Below are 21270 nucleotides of genomic sequence, written 5' to 3'. Positions count from 1 at the left end.
ATTCCAATGATACAGAGTAAAACACTTTATCAATTTTACAATAGAACCTCACCCTTTGGCAGTGAAGCCACCAACTGCCACAAGAGGAAATTGCAGAGCTGAATAAAATTTCACGTACTGTTTTCACTTCTATACTCTTATAATGAACTCACCATATACACCCACTCATGCATGAAAGAAGTACAATCTCCTTCATGAAAAGATAGAAACATTGTGGGGGCTGCATGCGAATGGAAACGTGTATTAGACGTATCAGAAACGAATTCAACCTAAAGAAGAAAACTGGAGACCCGGATTCTGCTGAAACACAAATCTTGAGAGAAAAGCTTTTAAGTTGCAGCCCCAAATTACGTTTTCTAGGTATAATGTCAACCGTATCAACTTTTATTTACACACCAATCAAAAGCTAATAAATTGAAGGCTTATAGGTGGGAAATCCTCCAAAACCTTGACTTTTTTTTTTTAACCACATCTGAACAGTGTTGCTGGGGTTGAAAACCAGCACTAACCAGAGCATGTTTTGTATTGACCCATCTTGGCATCATTATGAACAGTTTTGATTGTCACTCCATGGATAGTATTCACATATTTGCAGACCTCAGGACAATACTGTTTTCAGAAACAATCTTTTGAGAAAGGCAAAGGACATCAAGATTTCACTTCATTTATGTGCTTTCCCTGGAGTCAGGGTTAACTCATGTTAATTTGAGTGACTAGCAACTTGAGACTTGTACCAAAGAGGGGTTGCATGCAGTCAATTCAATCAACAGAAACCTGATATCAAAATATAGCATACCTATTTAAATAGACCATAAATTCAAACATGTCCCCCAGCAGCAGCAATTTCACACCTTCACTTGCAAAGCTTAAGGAAACAACATGTATTTGAAAGAATTTGATGGAGTTTCACAAAATTAAAAGGTACACACACAGAACAGCCCAAAATAACACGGATGTATGTATGCGCACATAAACACGCTTCCACAAACATCTGTTTTCTGATACCAAAATGTTTGCTACTTTGTCTTTTGTTTCCAGTTGAATTTTTTTTTAAATAATCTCAACACCCCATGTGGGGCTCAAACTTACAACCCAAGATGCAGAGTCATAGGCTCTATAGATTGAGCCATCCAGGAGCCCCCAGGTAAAGATATTTTAGATTGATTGATGCCTATACATTCATGGCTTATAATACATTCTACTGAGTTTACAGATTTCTTTTAAACCAACCTCAGACCAGCACTGTGGGGCAGAACAAAATCTATAGAATGCAAACAATATTTGATTCTCAACATTACTTTCCTCTTAATACTATCTGTTAGAAGGGATTATTCTTGTATTAAGATTAATGACCTGTATTAATTTGCTATAGCTGCCATAAGATTGGGTGGTTTAAACAACATAAATTTATTTTCTCACAGTTCTGGAGGCTCAGAATCTGAGATTGAGGTGTTGTAGGGTTCCGTTTCTTCTGAGGTCTCCCTCCCTGGCCTCCCCCTTTTTGCTGTGTCCTCACAAGGTATTTCCTTTCTGCATTTGTCTCCCTGGTGTCTCTCTACATGTCCAATTTTTCTCTTATAAGGATACCAGTCTGATTGAATTAGGACCTAATGTAGTGGCTGCATTCTAACCATTCTAATGGTTCTACCTTCAAATAAACTCACAGTCTGAGATACTAGGGGTTAGAGCTTCAGCATATAAATTTGGGGGGAACACAATTCAACCCATAACATGGCTCAAATACTTTGGGCTATGAACATTTTTCAGCTATTAATATTCCCTACCCTACAAAAAAAAATTCTGAATTCTTTCTTAAAATTTGTACAAATACAAATAGAAAAATCATGAAGAAATCAGTTGCACCTACATTCTTTATGGTCCAAATGTACGAATATCAGCTCCAGAGTGACTCACTGTCTCTTATGCATTAAAAAGGATAGGTTTGTTTGTATATTTATTTCTTTTAGGATAGTTATGGTGTGATAACTTCAAAGTTACATGTAAGTTCCTCAAAAAGTGAAACAGATTTACCAGCCATATGACTCAGCAATTCTATCCTTAGATATATACCCAAGAGAATACCCAAATGAAACCAAATTTCTACGCAAAAAAACTTGCACAGGAATGTTCATAGCAGCATTATTCATAACATATAAAAAGTGGAGAAAATCCAAATGCATATGAACCAATGAGCAGATGTATAAAATGGGGTATATCCATTCTATAGAGTATTATTCAGTAATATAAAGGAACGCAGTACTGATACACGTCGTAACAAGGATAATCCTTGAAAACATTATAATAAGGAAAAAAAGTTAGTCACGTAGACCATATACTTTATGATTCCATTTGTATGAAATATCCAGACTAGGCAAATGTACAGGGATGGAAAGATTAGTCTTTGCTCAGGGCTGAAGCAGGAGGGTTTGAGAGGAATGGGGATTGACTGCTAATGGGTATAGGGTTTCCTTTAAGAGTGATGAAAATGTTCTACATCAAATTGTGATGTGGGTTGGGCAACTCTGTGAATGTACTGAAAAACAATGAATTGTACACTTTTAATGGTAGATTGTATGGTAAGTGAATTAAATAAAGCAATAAAGCAATTTTTTTTAAAAAAGTTCTCCATGGTTCAACATTTTTTGAAATTTAATTTATTTTGTGTCTTTATGAAATATAAAGGTAATTTGCCTGGCTAACATTCATTTGCAGCCAAAATAAAATGAAAGAAAAAGAAAAAAGTCACATATATATCAACTTGGAAATATCAAGAAACTACCTTGTGTTCATCTTTAATGCCACCTGTGACCTCTATTACTAAAGTCGGTCTACTTCTGTAACCTCTCTTCCTTGTACAGATAAAACATCAATTTAGTTGTGGATTTAAAGCAAACAGGATCATTATGTTTGCAGAGTGTTCCATAGCTTTGCTATTCTAGCAATCTGTGACCTATAAATAATGCAAGACCTTTTCCTTGTCTAAATGACTTTCTTGCAGCATGAGTCTTGATACACAGAAACAGAAAGAGAAGAAAGAAAGAAAGAAAGAAAGAAAGAAAGAAAGAAAGAAAGAAAAACAAATCAACCCACAGTCATGGAATTCCATCTATTTCTAGTTCCCCAATTAAATTATAAACCGCATCTATTCTCTCTTTTGTAGTTGCATCAAAAGCCACCTTTTAAATATTTTGCCATTTTATTTTTATCAAAGCAAAAGTCTATCAGAGTTAATCTGAAAAGTTTTTGTATTTTGCTTTCGAAGTAAGGAAAGCAAATATATATATATATATATATATAGAGAGAGAGAGAGAGAGAGAGAGAGAGAGAGAGAGAGAGAGAGAGAGAGATCGGTTTCTATGTGACCCCTGACCTTTGAACCACAACCTCCTTGCCACTAAAGCGTTCAGCACCTCATTTAATCTCCCCTCTCTACAGTGGCATAGTGCTGAGAAAAGGAAACAGAAAACATAATCTGGGGACTTCATCAATTTTTCATGAATTTTCATTTAGGCCAGAACCCCCTCTTACCCTGGTCGATAGATCAAGCTGCTGTCATATATTTACCACCTGGGGCTACAGCTGCTATCTCTAGGGGTTACCACTGACTCAGGCTATATCACAGGCAGCCACAAAATGGGTAAGGACCCCTGTGCTCCTTCTGCTCCAAACACAGGGACAACTGGTGTTCACACTGAAACCCTATCTGCATCAGCTATGCCTCCGCTCTCTTGGGCTCACTGGAAAACTGTGTATTAACATCTTCGGTGCCAGGTGCTTTGGTGGGAATCCCGCAATTCTGTTTCCCAAATATGTAAAAGTTGCTTTCACCTGAATACCTTTCTTGAGTTCAAGTGATTTGAAAAGTACTTTCTGGATTGCTATTTTTTTTTTCCTTACAAATTAAGAGGGAGAAAGCAAACATGAGGTAAGTGATTGGACACTCCATATCAATTATGCCCTCTTGAATGTTTTTTTTTTTTCCTCAAGCGCATTATTATGTTACATAAAACTGAAGTTTGTATGAAAGGAAAACAAAAACGTGTTTTTACAGTATGGTAAAGAATGGGCTGACTTCTCTACAACCTGCCAAGATAGACGGTTATCAATAAAATTGCACATTTCATCTGACAGCAGAAACCAAGATTTTTGAAATGAAAAATGAAAATCAAGGCGAAGCAAAGAGAGTCCAAAAATTTCCGTATTTTTTAATCAATAATCTTTTCATAATAAAAGTTGTAACAAGTTTGCTACTTATCCGTATACTCTTAATCACCTAGATACCAGAGATCAGTAATTCTCAACTGATTTTGACCCCTCAAGGGACAATTGGCAGTCCAGAGACATTTTTGGTTGTCACAACTGGGACAGGGGGGTGTGGGGGGAGCAGGTCTTATTGCCATCTCCTAGGCAAAGGCCAGAGGTGCTGTTAAACATCCTGCAATGCAGAGCACAGCCCCACAACAAAGAATTATCCAACCCCAAATGGCAATAGTGCAGAGACCTAGATACCTTGCTCTAGTTCCCTCACGATCCACTCACAGCTAAATTCTTGGGAGAATGGCAGCATTTGCCACCCTAATTCCACTGCTGATTCATTCTTCAGCTGACATGTTCACTTTCCATTCCTAGAGCCCACAGGTACTTTTTATTTAACCATCACATGACATTTGCATTGCAAAATACTTTTTCTTTCTTAAAATTGTTTCCTTTTCTTGTCCCTTCACTCCCCATACGTCATCACGCTGATACCTCTCAGCACCTCCTGATCCAGTACTTCTTTCCTTTGTCCACCATTAAATATGGGGGTTCCAAGCAACAGGAGTGACCTCAGCCCTTATTAACCATCCCTGACCACAGCCTGCCTGGGCAGTCATGTCTACTTCTTTTTCTCCTCTCATCACTTTACCTTCTATGTGGTAAAGACCTCTCTTCTCAATTCTAGAAATTCCCTTTTTAATGGAACATGAGATATGTTTACCTTGAGGTCTCATTGGTATGTAAAACAATACAGCCAAAGCTCACCTCAATCTCCTATTCCCATTTCAGTTGTTTCTTCTCTCCTGTACCCGCCACCCCTACGGATGTAACAGTATAGACCTAGTCACTCGACAGAAACAAAAACAAACAAAAAACCAAAGAAGCAACCACTGGGAATCATCTCGTATCCCCTGAATCCCTAAACTGACCATAAAGTGATATGCCTTATAATTTCTAAATATGACTGATTCTATTTCCTTCTTTCAATCCTCACTGCTATTTTCAGTTCAAAATCTGATATATACTCTTTTCTGAATGATTTGACAACTTATTGACTCATCTCTGACTTCAATCATCATCTCCTTAACCCAATTTTCAATTCTCTTTCAAGGATTGTTTTACGTAACAAAAAAAATCTACTTTCCCAACTTATGGTGCTCACCAATCTTTCAAGCTACCTATAGTTCTCATACACAGTGTTGCTAGGCTTCCATTCTTTCCTTTACTGGATGAAAAAGAGATGTGTCATAATTGAGCATTTAGGTTAAGTGTTCTAAATTATGAAGGCCAAACACGTACCTCATCTATCACTATTGTTGTATCATTTTATTTAAAAATATATACCTTGGTAGCAAATAATACTGAAATACCACAATGCTTTGACCCAAATTTCCATATTAATACATTTTATGAAACACATAAGGAAAGACAGATGACTGATGATCTAATGTGAAAGAGATGAGTAGCATATAAATGGGTATTATTTGATCTTGTGTTGCCTCAAATGGCATGAACTGTTGACACGGCATTAGAAGAAAGAATTTTATTCACTAGCTCAATCCAATTTAGAAGCCTTCTTGTTTTCCTCTCTAGGTCAAAAAGTATTTTTAGAATTTCTCAAAGCTCATTGATTTAAAAATAAAAAGTGCTACTGTCACATTACAAAAGAAGAAAATCATGGTTTAAAATTTTCCTCCTAAAACAAGTGTGATTGATTATTAATGACACAAGTAGGAAAGCAAGCAATCTTTAGATTAAATAAAAACACAAGATGAATGCATGTAGGGAAGAATTTTAACAAAGCTAAGGTTCAGGGGAAAAAAATGTTTATAGCTGCCCAACAATAAAATGACTGGCAATTTAGATAAACTTTAATATTAAGAAGAAAAATTAGTTGAAGATTAAAAACAGATATTTGTTGCTGAGTAGATAAAATTAAAAAAAAACATTTTAATTAAAAATTCTTTATTGCTATTTGTGGAGTAGGCCAAATTTCAATTAGAGTGTTTTCCCAAATATGGCACAATTCCCTAAAATTAAAATTAGACTAATCAGGATCTGGTCTTCAAATCTCCATTAACTTATTGCCTAAGTCTTCGTCACTTAACCATCACGGGCTTCATTTTATCTATAAAATGGGAGAATAATGCCAATAACATTTCCTATAAAGGGAGGTGGTGGGGGGGGAAATCAATGGAATTTGACATTGAAATATTTCAATGCGTTTGAAAAATTCCAGGAATAAGATATTTCAAAATAAAAATAGAAGAGTCAGGAATATTTATTTTTGAGGTTTTTGTGTGTACATTTCAAATCTCACTAAGCTGCATCTAATTTAGCTCCTTTTTGAAGTCAATTATAAAAATGAAATTACCTGGGACCTTGTGCAAAATAGCATTGCTAGCTAAGGTTCTAATGCCCCTATCGCAAAGTACTTCACAAAACAAATTTGGGTTTTAGAATTCTTGTAGCCTTTCCTATTGGACATACACATTTCAAGCATTAGTGTGTTTCAGATTTCCTGGTACAAACTGTAAACCAAAAGTTCAGACACTTAAGAACAAAAGCTTTCATCTAGGTAGCTGAAGAAGAAATCCTATGATTTTATTTACTAAAAGATGCTTCCCTGTGTAAAGCTGACATATTCTAGAGAATTGCAACACACATATATGCAAGTTTCCCAATCCAGTTTGATACCATGTTGCACATGAGTATAACTACCAAGTTTAATTACAGACATGAGACTTTGAGCTATTATTTTGCACTCCCTTCCCAGCTACATAAATAAGTCTCCTGCATCTTGAAGCATCTCAAATTTTCTTATCTATGAAGACCTACTGGTACAACCAGAAAGGTGAAGAGTAAACTTTTTACATCCAATTGTTACCATCTTATTAATGATCAATTCCAGATAAAATCTTTCCACAGAATAGCTAATATCAAAATTTCATGGTACTGTTTAAATTAGGACACAAATTTGATCCTTACCTATAAACCATAATAATAATAATAATAATAATAATAATAATAATAATAAACAAATCTATCATGTATTTTAATATATTCTGGAAAATAATGTATGAACTTATGAAGGCAATGTTCACATAGATGCAAAGCATTGACCTCTTGACTTACTAATGCTATTCGGGCTATCCGATGAATAAATAAATATATATATATATATATATATATATATATATTTTTTTTTTTTTTTTTTAAGTGCCAGAGGTCAACCCTTTAACTATTGCCGACTCCCAAGACTGAACAAGACCCTTCCATGTATAAACATTTTGTCCTTATAAAAACCAGGTTTCTTCTCTGATGAGTTTTGTTGGTAGAAAAAATAAACAAATAGAGTTGTTGTTATTGTTCCTGTATTCTACCCTACACACCTAGGGTAGTGATTCCTGAGTTCAGACTGGAAGTAATAAAAGAGTTAATATAATCTAGGGAGTATATTCTTTTTAAGGTCATTTGTTAAAAGTTAGATTTAGCAATACTAATAATATAATATAATATAATATAATATAATATAACATAATACGTTATATATAGATAAGTAACACAAACAGGTATAAAATACTGAATATGCCCTATATTTGAGGCCACATTAGACATAAATTTTACATTTTAAAATAGCTGACTTTACGGGCACCTGGGTGGCTCAGTCGGTTAAGCATCCGACTTCAGCTCAGGTCATGATCTCACAGTCTGTGAGTTCAAGTCCCACGTCAGGCTCTGTGCTGACAGCTCAGAGCCTGGATCCTGCTTCAGATTCTGTGTTTCCCTCTCTCTCTGCCCCTCCCCTGCTCATGTTCTGTCTCTCTCTGTCTCAAAAATAAATAAAAACATTTTAAAAAGTTTTTTTAAATAAATAAATAAATGGCTGACTTTAATACTTGATTATATCTTTCATTAATAATTCCAATTTTAAATATCAGCATCATTGCCACTTTGCTTTAATGTAAAAGCATAATTTCCACTTTGATTCAATATAAATAAATTTACTGTAATACCATAGCTTGACATTATTTTGACCAGCTCTTTGGAGAAGGCAAAGTAAAATTATGCACAGTGTGTTGACTTTTCTTCTTTAGGTATTAAGTAGCCACAGGGACAAATCAAAGCTTACTAAAAATAAATCAAAGTTAAAGTGCACGCCATTTATAAGATTCATTGTGTTTACTTACATGCCACTTCCAGAGATGCATTTCGACTCACTGCTTCACCGAGATAGTTCCTTGCAACACAAACGTAGCTTCCTTCATCAGGTTTGCTTCTGCGCCCGTGTACAATGCGCAAGAAGAATAAGGATCCGCTGGGCAGAAGCATCCTGTGAGACCGGGGATCATCCTTGTCAGTCTCCACCCGCTCACCATCCTTGTACCACTCAATGGTGGGCGTTGGCCGGCCCTCTGCCTTACAGTTCAAAGTGGTGGGCTCTCCCTTAGAGACAATGACATCTGAAGGGTGCTCCACAATCCGTGGGGGAAAGTCTTCCTGGCGAAGACGAGATCCTACAAACAGGACAGAATGAAGACAAGCTTTAACATTTCCTTATCTATAGCTCTCGTTTGGCTTATGTTCACATTGAAATCCCCAATTATTCAAAATGCCCTTATTACTATTTTATTCATGCTTCATTCTTTGGTTCTTGATGCAGCTCCTAAGTCGTAGCCACTCCTTTGCAGAATGTGACAATATATCATTGAATTAATATGTTAATTCTGATGAGTTAGGTTTAAATTTTCCATGAATTGTGACAAGCAAAGTAAAAGAGAATATGAGATTTTCTGTTGGGTGCTAAGAAGAGTAAGATCGATCTCCTATCCTTGAAGTGATTACTGTCTACTGGGGGACAAAGCCAAGTGGGCAAGTATCTAGAATATACAATGCAGTGTATCATACTGGCATTGTGTCATCAGATTTAACATAAAAAGATAACCCACAAATTATATACAAATATTAACTCAATTTAACAGATAAGGAAGCATCTCAGGAAATGACATCAATTTCCCAGAAATGTAGAGGAAATAAGCTGATGAGGCAGGATTTGAACTCAGGGATATATGACTGAGGAATTCAAGTATAAATCATTATATTAAAATAAAATAAATGTTGCATGGAGGTCCAAGAAATGCATTATGGGAAGAGAGTGGAAAAAGAAATGTTAACTTTAACTGGATTATAATGAGGCCTCCCCCGAAAAGGTGACATTTAATTGAGCTATAAAGAATAAAACTATGTAAATAGAGGGGAAAAGACATTCAAATTGAAGAAACAACATGAGAACATGAGAGTATATGCATAAATAATATATTTCATAATCAGGGAGGAAATTGATATGGCAGGTGGGGGTGAAGGGTAGTTTTGGAGCCCAGAAAAAAAGGGCTTTAAATAACATGCTAAGGATTGTGATCTTCATTCTATATGGCTAACAGATTTTGAGGGGGCAGTGACATGACTATCTGTATTAGATATTTTTGGTGCGCACTATAAAAGATAAAGAGCAATGGAGGCAAAAGGAGAAAGTTACTTAACTATTCTGGAGAACAATAAAAAGAACTTGACTTTGAGAAATGATGCTGAAGGTAGAAAAAAGAAGACAGAGGCATACCATAAAATAACCCTTGATAGAATATGCTATCTCACCATAGAGTCAGGAAGAGTTGTAGGCACCAATGACTTCCTTGTAAGTACAATGAAAGGGGAGCCATTAAGTGGTAGAAAGAATAGGAAGAAAACAACCTGTTGGTATTTTGAGATCAAAATTTTCATAATGTGTTGTTTTATATATTTTTAGTTTATAAGGTGTCACTGGCCATTATTTGTGAAAGGGTCTTACCAGCTCTTGCGCATAAATCTAACAGAGATGGTGAAAGAGATAACCGTGTCAGTTGGGGTGCCTGGGTGGCTCAGTCAGTTAAGTGTCAGACTCTTGATTTCAGCCCAGGTCATGATCTCTTGGTTCCTGAGAGCGAGCCCCATATCAGGCTCTGTGCTGACACTGTGAAGCCTGCTTGGGATTCTCACCCTCTTTGTGCCTTTCCCCTGCTAGTGCTCTCTCTCTCAAAATAAATAAATAAACTTAAAAAAATAACCATGTGTGAGGTCATAATGATAGTCTAGATACAAGTTTTAACATTTTCCAACCAATCATCTAATATTAGCACATTTCAGCTTCAAAAATAAATAAATCTGAGAAATATTAACTTCCCAAGGTTGTTGAATACAATTTGTTATCTCATCAGATCCAAGAAGGAACTTAAACATTACAAGTGCTGGGTACCTAAAGCAAAAGAGTACAAAGGTCAGAATTTATTTTTTTTAAAGCACTAAAAAAACCCAAAGCATATAAATATGGACAGGTAATCACCTTGTGCATCACAATAACAAAGAAGGTTATATATATATATATTGAAAATACTGGATCACAAAAGCAAATGAGGAATTTCAAGAATATAAAAAGATGTATTTTAAAAGAAACAATCAGAAAAGATCTCAAAGTATTTAAATATGAATGTCTAATCACAGTGGCAAATCAGTAACATATTCCCAAATGTAAAGATCTGGTCTCAGAGCCATACAATCTGATCCTAAAATGGAACAACAGTTAATCTTACTCTTCAAGTAACAGGCATATAGGCTACAATCACCTTGTTTAGATACCTTTCTTGTTCTCTAATTTGCCACGTGCACTTATCTGCAGCCCCCCTATGTCAAAGTTGTTCTGTTATTAAAACAAAGCAAGTCAATCATCCATGTTATTAGAGTGCTCTTCACCTTATCAAATAGTTCCCCACCTTATTTGGCAGTTGGCCCAGAGAAGGCCTGCAAAGAACCTGAAATACACAAATACTTATTAAATAAAATAGAAAATAATGGACTTATAAAAGGAAAAAAAGGCAAAATATCTAGCCCCCTTAGCAATTACACCTAGAATCCAGCATGTCCAATAAGCCCTCAGAGAATTTTACCCATTAATCACTCTAGCACATGTAAACCTAATCTGGTGTTGTCACCCTTGGATATTCTTCTAGTCATTGTATTCCCACTGTTATAAAAACTTCAAAAAGACATCTACAATCTAAATGGAAGAGGTAAAACTATCCATTAGAAGAAATTATAAGAGCAAATTTTCATGACCGTGAGTTAAGGAAAACTTTCTTGGACACCAAAAGCACATGCAACAAATCAAACAGATAAATTGGACTCATTGGATTTAAATATTTGTGCTTGGGGGCGGGGGGTGGGGAATCAAAAGAATGAAAAGACAACCCACAGAATCAGAAAGAAAATATCTGCAAATCATATAGCTGATAGGGGACTTATATCTAGAATATAAAGAACTCATAGCATAATAAAAAAATGCAAAAAAATGCAAATAACCAAATTTTAAAATAAGCAAAGGATTTGAAATAGATATTTTGCAAACAAAGCCAGACAAATGGCCAATAAGCACATGAAAAGATTCTTGACATCATTAACTACTAGGGAAATGTAAATCAAAATCTCCAGTGAGACATACTCCACACCCAGAAGAATGGCAATAATGAAAAAAAAAAAAAGTAAAATAACAAGTATCGCCAGGGATATGGAAAATCTGAAAGCCTCATTGCTGGTGGGAATGTAAAATGGTGCAGCCACTTCGGATAATATTCTAGATTTTCTCAAAAATTTTCGAATTAACATATGACCGAACAATTTGACTTCTGGGGATATAACTCAAGAGAAAGGAAACCTTATAGCCACACAAAAACTTGTACATGAGTCTAATGTAATGTTCATAACAGCATTATTCATAATAACCAAAAAAAAGAGAGAACCCAAATGTCCATCAACTGACTAATACATGTTGTACATCCACATAATGGTATATTATTTAGCAGTAGGAAAGAATGAAGTCCTTATACACACTACAACATGGATGAACCTTAAAATCATTATACTAAGTGAAAGAAGCTTATCACAAAAGGCCACATATTACATGACACTATTTATATGAAATGTCCAGAAGAGGAAAATAGAGACACAATGCAGGTTTGTCATTATCTAGGGTGGGGAATAGGAGTTGGATGTGAAGGGGCATCAGGGTATCTTTTAGAGGTGATGAAATATTCTAAAACTGATTACGGTGATGGTTGCACAATTCCGTGATAATAATAAAAGCTAATATACTGCACACTTTAAATAGGTGAGTTATGTGGCATATAAATTATTTCAATAAAGCAATTTCTAAAAAGTCATGGGTAAGGCATTGTGAACAAGCTTAACATAAGGGGTAAGAATTCATGTTCACCCATGCCAACAATTAGGTTATATCTTCATTTATAATTCTTATTTTGAAATATAATCATCAGGTCAGCAATATCCAACAGGGCATAAAATAAAGCTGAAAGGTTTCACCATATAGGTTGATAGATACACAAACAAATGCAGACATGTAGATCTACAGAAATATATCTAAATTTTAAGATGTTATTAAAACTGAGGGGATTAATTCTGAACTCCCTTAAATTCAGACATTATGCAATATAGCAGTGACCTTAAGATAGATAAGCTTTAGGTAGGTAGTGAATTCTTTAAAATTGTACAAAAATGGGTACTCATGTGTGGGCAGAACAGGAGAATCGTGAGGGGACCAAAGATTTCATCAAATTTGCAAAGAGGTCTGGGTCTTTAAAATTAGGAAGGACCACTAAACTACTAGGTATGCTACATTATTGGGCCAAATAACCCAATTATTTCGTTTAAAAAAAAAAAAAAAGACAGCTGAGTTGTCAGCCAAACTTAATGGGGATTCAAAACTGAACAGTAGAGGGGGCTGTACTTTACATGAAGTGTCCTGAAAACTGTCGAACTTTGACATCCACAGGCAAATTGGAAAATACAGGACTCCAAGCCCAACCCAGGACGTACACAATCAAAATCTGCACCCCCTCAGGGATGCCTCTGCAGGCAAAGTTTGAGAAGCACTGTTGTAACCAGTTTTTGCATGGCCCTCCCCTAAGAACGTTTTTTACATTTTTAGTGTTGTTAGAAGACTAAGGAGAAGGAGGAACAATTAAAAAGAAGGTAGAAGAGGAAAGAGACCTCATGTGGCCTAAAACGTTGGAAATATCTGCTGATACTTTACAGAAAAAGTTTGCCAATCTGCTTTAGAGTACCTGTTTGTCACTTTCCATTAATAACTAATTTTTTCACTTATATTTCTTTTATATAGGATCATAAAACTGTTTTCTCCAGATTTCAGATGGGAAAAAAAAAAACAACTTTGACTGCAGTGTTAATATTGCTCATGTAATTATTTGGGATTCTTATATGAACAGATCGGCTAAGCAAAATATCAGATTTACCTGCAATTCTAACTTTTCTTGCAGCTAGTCTAGACACCTTTTTATTTCAATTATTAATAGGACATTCACATAGTCAAGTGTTTTTTTTTTTAATTTTTAATGCTTATTTATTTTTGAGATAGAGAGAGAGAGAACATGAGCAGGGGAAGGGCAGAGAAAAGGAGACACAGAATCTGAACTAGGCATCAACACAGAGCCCAACACAGGGCTCAAACCCACGAACTGAAATCACGACCTGAGCTGAAGTCGGATGCTTAACCAACAGAACTACCCAGGCACCCCAGTCAAGTTATAATTAAACGCATTTTATTCAACTTTCTTCATCTCTTATTAAAAAAAAAAAAACAAAAAACAAAAACAAACAAACAGAAAATAGTCACAGGGGCTTAAAGATGAACATCCAAATGCTTATTGTTGCTAACCATGAAAGTAAACTATAAAACAGCCAAGTGACTTGTTCATAATTAAAGAGCTAACAGAAACAGAATTAGAACTTAAGACCTTTAATCCAAAATATTCAGGATTCTTAAAAACTGGATGTAAGAATAAGTAAAGAACGCACATTACAACTACCCTAATTCCAAAACCCTCCTCTAAGTTTGACTGAAATGAGTCAGATAGATGCCTCTGATCACATTTTCCTTGGTTTTCAAAACATAATTCTCAGACTACCAGCATCAGCATTACCCGGGATATCTCCTTAAAATGCAGATTCTTGGTCCCCACAGTGAACAAGAAGCGTCAGAAGTTACAAATGGAAGAGGTCTAAGACAGTCATTTTTGGCATGCTGACCAGGAGAAGGTCATGCCCTCTGACCTGGTCTAAACTGGTCTGGAAAGTCATGACTTATACCTGGCAACAAATTAGTCAGGTGCATGCAGAAGCATCTTTGAATGAGGTTCTAAGCACCCAAAATTACATAATGGATTTTTTCTGCTTCTCAGGGATTCTCAAACAATGATTTTGAAATGATCGTTGGTAAAATATTTAATAAAAAAAACAGAGTAGTTTATTTGCTCTTCAAATGTTAGAGAGTTGGAGTAGAAGTATAAAATCCTAACTCATAAATATATTTATAAATATATTTAATATATATTTATTTAAATATATATTACTCAGTGAGTGCTAGAGTAACTTTTGTTTTTAGAGTGACTTCAATTACACAGTATAATAAAAGAGAATAAAGCACCTAGAAGAACACTTGTTGATTTCATTTCAGAGGTAAACTGCTCCTTCCTCATTGTTCACTTAGAGTATAGTATTTCCTTGAACTAAGCTTTACTTTTCACTCATATTTCACTCATAGTGAAAGCTATACTTTTCACTATATAGTCATATCTGGTCAAGTTAAACAACACAAACTTTTCTGATGTTTTTTAAAAGGCAGAAGAAATTCTTGGCAAATACACTCCCTCCAGCCAAATTTCTGTGCAGCATCTGTTGTTGTTGTTTTTTTTCCTAAAAACAGACACAGTACTATCTCCTAGTTAATAATAACCATGTGTTTTGCTGTTGTTGTTTTCTTTTTTGTGTGTGCAAAAAGTACCTTTATTAAAGCATAGGGATAGGACACTTGGGCAGAAAGAGCTGCACTCTGATTGTGAGGAGTGACTGATTATATATGTTTAAGTTGGGGGTATGCAGGTAGAGATAAAGGAAGTCTCTAAAGGAATTTCATATGTTAAAGAAGACTTACAGGATCCTGGAGGTCTGGCTATTGTCAAGCTAAGGTTGATTTTGACCTCTAACAAAGCATTAAGACAGTTATGAATATTTTCAAAAAAAAAAAAAAATCCTAGTAAGACTAAGCCAGCAAGGTTCTTTCTGATTACTCAAATTTTGAATGTGACCAGAGATACTTCCTGAAGTTTTCCCTCCCTCAGAGAGGTGCATAGTGCTACATGAAAAAAATCAAGGTTTCCTGACCCATCACATTGAGGAGGAGGTCATTGTGGAAGGAAAAAGGGATATGGGTTATTAACCAGCAAATATTTATGCTTCACTTTACCAGGTGCAAATCAGAATACCAAATGACTCATCAGCCAGTTTGGATGATGAAAAGAAATTACACATAGACTACCAGGACATGTAGTGAGCACCTTATTTTTTTTCTCTTCTATAAACAAAGATCCCCCCCCCAATATTTCCTCCTTAAAACCCTAATCACAATGCTAAGAGTTGATGTTTTCTGAGGCCATTCTTGCATTAATGTTTTTCTGCAAGGTAAATTTTAGCTAGACCAGGTTGATCCCTTTATACTAGATTTCAAAATGAGTTGTTACTGCTTTCTATTTTGCGAAAATAAATCCTATCAAAATTTTCTCCATGGAAAGCAACATATCCCAGTGCCACTATAAACTCCATCCCCACTGATTAGTGAGCTAACATAATTTGTAATGAAATGGAATTGATCACTCCATCAAGTCTGTCCTTGTAACTTTTCTATCCTTGAATTCTTCATGATGAATAAATTCTAGTATACTTCCTTTATGAGGGAGGGGGGAAACAGATCATTTTCCCCCCCACATAAGTCCTATATATGATAGGATGTGGTGAGCAAGTCAATATTCAGGAAACACAAAAACTGTTTTATCCATTTAACCTTAGTAAAACTCTCTCAGGAGATGACCTGATTTGGCAATGAATTAAATAAATTTATAAGATTCTCATTCCTTCTGGAAGCACAGCAGTACCATGTTAAAAATAAGTTTAAATTAAAATTGAGAACTCCAAAAACTACTTATTTACTATAAAATTTCTATATGGCTTTTCAATGTCATAAAACTAAAGGGCAAAGTATATGAATGGGAAGTGACAAGTATAAAAGATGTTTCTTGTCAAACTTAACAAGTAACCTTGATTCTGGAAGTTTCAGTTATGCACAATGGCATCCAGCAGCATCCCCATTATCCAGTTTTCTAGGTCCAACAGGAAGAAGATGAAGCCACGAAAGACCCTCTCATCTCAAATCCCCACATTACAGATGAGAAGAAAAAAGAAATAGAGAACCAAAGAACTGAAGTTTTTCTCCAAAACTGAGACTACAAGAACTATAGTTACCATATCTAGGAATACAAGCTCTGTTTTTAGGATGAGTTTTCTTTGTCCATTATGCCTCTTTCTTAGCCATATTTTTTTGGAAATTTAAAATGTAAAGTCCCAACCAAGCACTAGATTTCAGTTTATTTTTGTTTTGGCTTAATTGATTCCCCCCCCCCCCCCCCCCCCCGGTCATTGTATGCATTAGGTATATGACCTTTAGCAAGTTACCTAAACTTTCTTATAACACTATTTTGTCATCCTAAAATTGAGGCAAATGGAACAGTAAACTCCTACAAATTTGTTGTTTCATAACGTGACAATGGCTGTCACATCCTAATGGACATAACGACAAGAGAAGATAACAGGTAGCAGGCTTAGATTTACTAGCACAGAGCAAATTTTTAAAGATACATGAGGTAGATTAATGCTCATACTTTTAATAAAATATAAATTAGAAAGTTTGCCTTGATAGGTCTATCAAAAGAAATGGCTAATCAAATGCTTTCTTAGGGAACGCTCCAAAAGTTAACAATGCTTTAAAAACTTTTGTTTAAAAACTAGCTCATGTAACACTTGTAATTTATTCTTACATTTCTATGAAATTTATTTTCATGGCCAATAAATACATGGTTCTAAAAATCATTTTAACCAAAAACTAACTGCTAAGATAGGGATGCTTATCTTAAAAGTAAATATTTTATCAATTATGTAAAATACAACCTTAGTCAAGATATTTAACATTTCTTTCCTTATTCAGGGTAAACAGGTTGCTATTTTAGGGGAAAGCAACTGAGACAGATTTCATAAAACTTTTTCTCTGAATTTCACAAGTGTATGTCAGGGCTTTACTTAAGTACTCTTAAAAGAAATTGCTGAAGATACTAAAAGTGGGACACATTTTCCATATTTTTTTCCTCCACCTCCTTAACGTTATTTAGTACCTTCATTATGTAAGTTTTAATTGCTTTTTATTACACATTTTCTGGCTGCCTAAATCCAATGCACTGAGCCGCCGACCTCACCTAAGAAGGTGGATCTAGGCAACACAGCCCCAACATACAGGGGAAGGCATGACTGTTTGGGAAAGTTAGACCAGTCGCCAAAAGAAACTGAAGCCAGGAGTAGACACATGGGGATATCTCTACAACATTGCAGAGACATTTTGAAACCACAAACCTGAAAGGTTTTTAGTAAATTTTTAGGAGTGATTTCCTCTGGAGAAATAACAAATTAATTTCCTACTTTATGAATTCATTTTCCAACAAGTCAGTGTGGAGCCAATGTATTAACCTGGACACTCATCCAATACTATTTCAAATCAATTTGCTACACCTTACCATGGTTGAAGGCATTCTTTAAAGAGTGATTTGCCACCAAATCAGAGGTTTTCATGGGTTATGTAGATTTGCCTTACAATGACAAAGCAAACTCTATTCCAGGAAGATATCCTTGAAATTCATCTTCTGATCATCATATTTAAAATATTTCAATGTGGTTTCAAAATTTCATTAGACTTTATAAGAGATATGCAATGGGACAATTTCCAAACTCATTAAAATGTTTAACGATGTTTAATTTTCTAAAAACATCAACATATATTTGATGGAGACTATGAACTTATTTCAAAAATATGGCATTTGTTTTATGTAAGCTCCAATGGAGTGATAACATTTAACCTTCTACTTTATTTCTTAAGCAATATATTTTGAAAATTCTGTAGCAGTAGTGTTAATCATTGTAACCATAGATTCCAAAGCCCCCAGTGTCAGCATCAGAAAACAACATTCCTAACAGCACTCATATTTTACATGCATGCTAAACTTTGTGAAATATTTAGTCTCTGCTAATTGTGTAGAACTCGTGATATATTTTCCTCTAGCCTAACTATTTTATTATAAACTTAAATTGAGATTCAGTGACCTAGTCAATATTGCAAACTTCTTTTACCATATAGTATACTAAAGATTTTTTTAAAAATAGAATTGAAAATATTAGCACAATTCAGAAAATTTCTTAAGAGAATAATTGCTAAAGCATTACCCAAAAAATTACAACTGCCACGAGCCACGTATTAGCTGTCTCATGTCTAAGTAATGCACACAATGACTGATTTGAGCCTTGTTCACTTCCAATAGACATTCTACAGTTGACTCTTAAACAACTTGGGGAGGGGGCTGTAGACTCTTGACTCTCTAACTCTGTCGACCCCGTAGTCAAAAATCCACAAATCCATGTATAACTTTTGCCTTTCCAAAATCTTAATTACTACTAGTCTCCTGTTTACTGGAAGCCTTACCAATAGCATAAACAGTGTATTAACATATATTTTCTATGTTATATGTATTTTATATTATATTCTTATAATAAAGTAAAATAAAGTAAACAAACTATCATTAAGAAAATCTGAAGGAAAATTCATTTATGATGAATCTGTCTTTTGCTTCAACAGTGTTTGTATAGAAAGACCCTGAAATGCCCTTCTTCCAAGTTCCGACTACCCTCCAACCTCTTTTCTAGCCACAGCCTTCAGAACCATCTTCTCAGCTATCCTCTGCCTCCCAGACCAGTCAACAATGTTTTTGGGGGTTTTGTTTTTGTCGGTTTGTTTGTTGAGCTTAGCTCCTTATTGCCGACCAACCACGAGCTCCCATATTCATCAAAATTAGTCCACTGAAATAGGGGCCACAAACCCTCAGGTCAACATGTATATGTGGCCCTCCTACACTTACCTCTCTCTGGGTTTCTATTTTGACCATAAGTGGCTCAGGAGGACAAGTGCCACTTATTTGGGGGTTGGCCGAGGGAATCTCAAGGGTGTCAAGTGTCTCTTGAAAACGCAAAATCAGCCCAGCAGCTGTGCGCTCCCCTAGGAAGTGCAAAAGCTGTCCCAATATAAATCGGTAAAACCCAGGGTGCCGTGGAAGCCACCACGGTCCTGAAGAAGAATCTGAACTAAGTCCTTTTGTATCTGCACATCCTGGGTTCTGCCATGCAAACCTCCACCTCCGTGACTTCCTGGAGAATCACTTCCTGGTTGAAGGAGTAAAACATCAAGAAGATGGTAACCACCTGACTAACCTCCACAGGCTGGCTGGCAGGCCCTGACCCTGGACTGGGGGAGTAGCGCTTTCAAAGGCTGTCTCAAGAATGCATAGGAGCCTCCAGAGCCCAGTGGCTCTTGGGGAGCCCCTTTGACATCCCTCTTGGTGTCAGAGCCTCTGCCTGAGCCTCTCCCTGCAGGCACGGGGAAGCATTTTAACCCCTCTGGAGCCCTCGAGCAAAACGTGGATCAGGTGCAAACAACAAAGCTTTTTATAGCCAGAGCATTACAAAACAAAAGAAAACAAAAACAAAAAAAAAATGCGTATAAGTGGACCTGTGCAAGTTTAAACCCATGTTGTTCAAAAGCCAGCTGTAGTTATACTTAAGAAGTTGGCCTAACATATGAATCTCACGGCATTGCTCTATTATCATTTTTTGATATGGTTCTTAAGCCACAGATGGGCTCATGTGGAATGGCAGAGAGGAGATGTCAGAAATTAGATGCAAATTTTTGTGAACATCTGTGCATATGCCTTTTTATAAGGTACATCTTTGGCAGTTAATAGAGACTCTCTTAACAAGAGGACTCTGACTTAAAATTGCTCTTATCCAGGTGCTGGATAGGATTGTGAATGCAGGTTAGTTTCTTACCTTCCCCACATGTTGTTTTCCTTATCTATAAAACCTATCTAATAACAGGACCTATCTAATAACATTGTTGAGAAGGCTGAATGATTTATTTCCATAAGCACAAAGTAAGCACTCAGTAAATGTTTACTTAATTAATGTTAGTATAAAGTGTAAATTTTTTAGTAGGATAAACTCTCTCACTATACTCAAAGAAATCTATGGCTCTATAAAAACAAAGGGCTACCATCCACAAAATGGTCTTTTTTAATGCAATAGTATGTCATTCAAAATACAGCTTCTTCCCATCTCTGTACCATGATTTGTTACTACTGCTTGTTCCTACCTACCAATTAAAGGTCATTCTGAATGATATACCCTACCTACATTTCCCCCGAAGGCTTCATGTTTTCAACAATTCTGGGCTTGCATTTGTCATATACTGTATTCAGTTTTAAAGATGAGGGGTGCCTGGGTGGCTCAGTCAGTTAAGCATCTGACTCTTGATTTCAGCTCAGGTCATGATCTCACAGTTTGTGGGTGCAAGCTCCACGCTGGCTCTGCACCGTCAGTGGGAGATTCTCTCTCTCTCCCTCCCTCTGCCCCTCCTCTGCTCATGCTCTCTCTCTCTCAAAATAAATAAACTTTAAAGATGAAAATATTAGGTGCTAAGTCAATATGTAATTTAAATTCATGAATAAATATATTCCTTTTTTCATTCTGTTAATGGAGCTATATTTAGATACCTAGATTTTGACTTAAAAAAGCCTCTATAACAGCTTAAGAAAGCTTCTACTACTGTAATTCGTGACAAATTGTATACCTAAAACTTTAGTACCAGACATTACTACCTTGGCATGCTAAAGAAATTATTTGTGAATTATAGTAATTGATATTTAATTAAATATTAGTGCCTAATAATTCTTTGTACCCCCTTAAATATTT

General features: G+C 35.7%; 1 protein-coding gene across 17 annotated transcripts in view; it reads right to left on the bottom strand.

Moving 5' to 3' along the window:
- Positions 1-21270, bottom strand: part of ROBO2 (roundabout guidance receptor 2) — a 597843-nt gene that overhangs the window by 522050 nt on the left and 54523 nt on the right. For all 17 annotated transcript variants that reach the window (XM_053903196.1, XM_053903192.1, XM_053903191.1 and 14 more), the window contains exon 2: positions 8448-8774. In XM_053903196.1, the coding sequence (XP_053759171.1) occupies positions 8448-8774 (327 nt within the window). The remainder of the gene's footprint in view (positions 1-8447; positions 8775-21270) is intronic.

This window comes from Panthera pardus, unplaced genomic scaffold (assembly GCF_024362965.1).
Source record: "Panthera pardus isolate Hobbes unplaced genomic scaffold, ASM2436296v1 HiC_scaffold_16, whole genome shotgun sequence".
Taxonomy (NCBI): Eukaryota; Metazoa; Chordata; class Mammalia; order Carnivora; family Felidae; genus Panthera; species Panthera pardus.
This window is presented reverse-complemented; position numbering and strand designations above follow the sequence as displayed.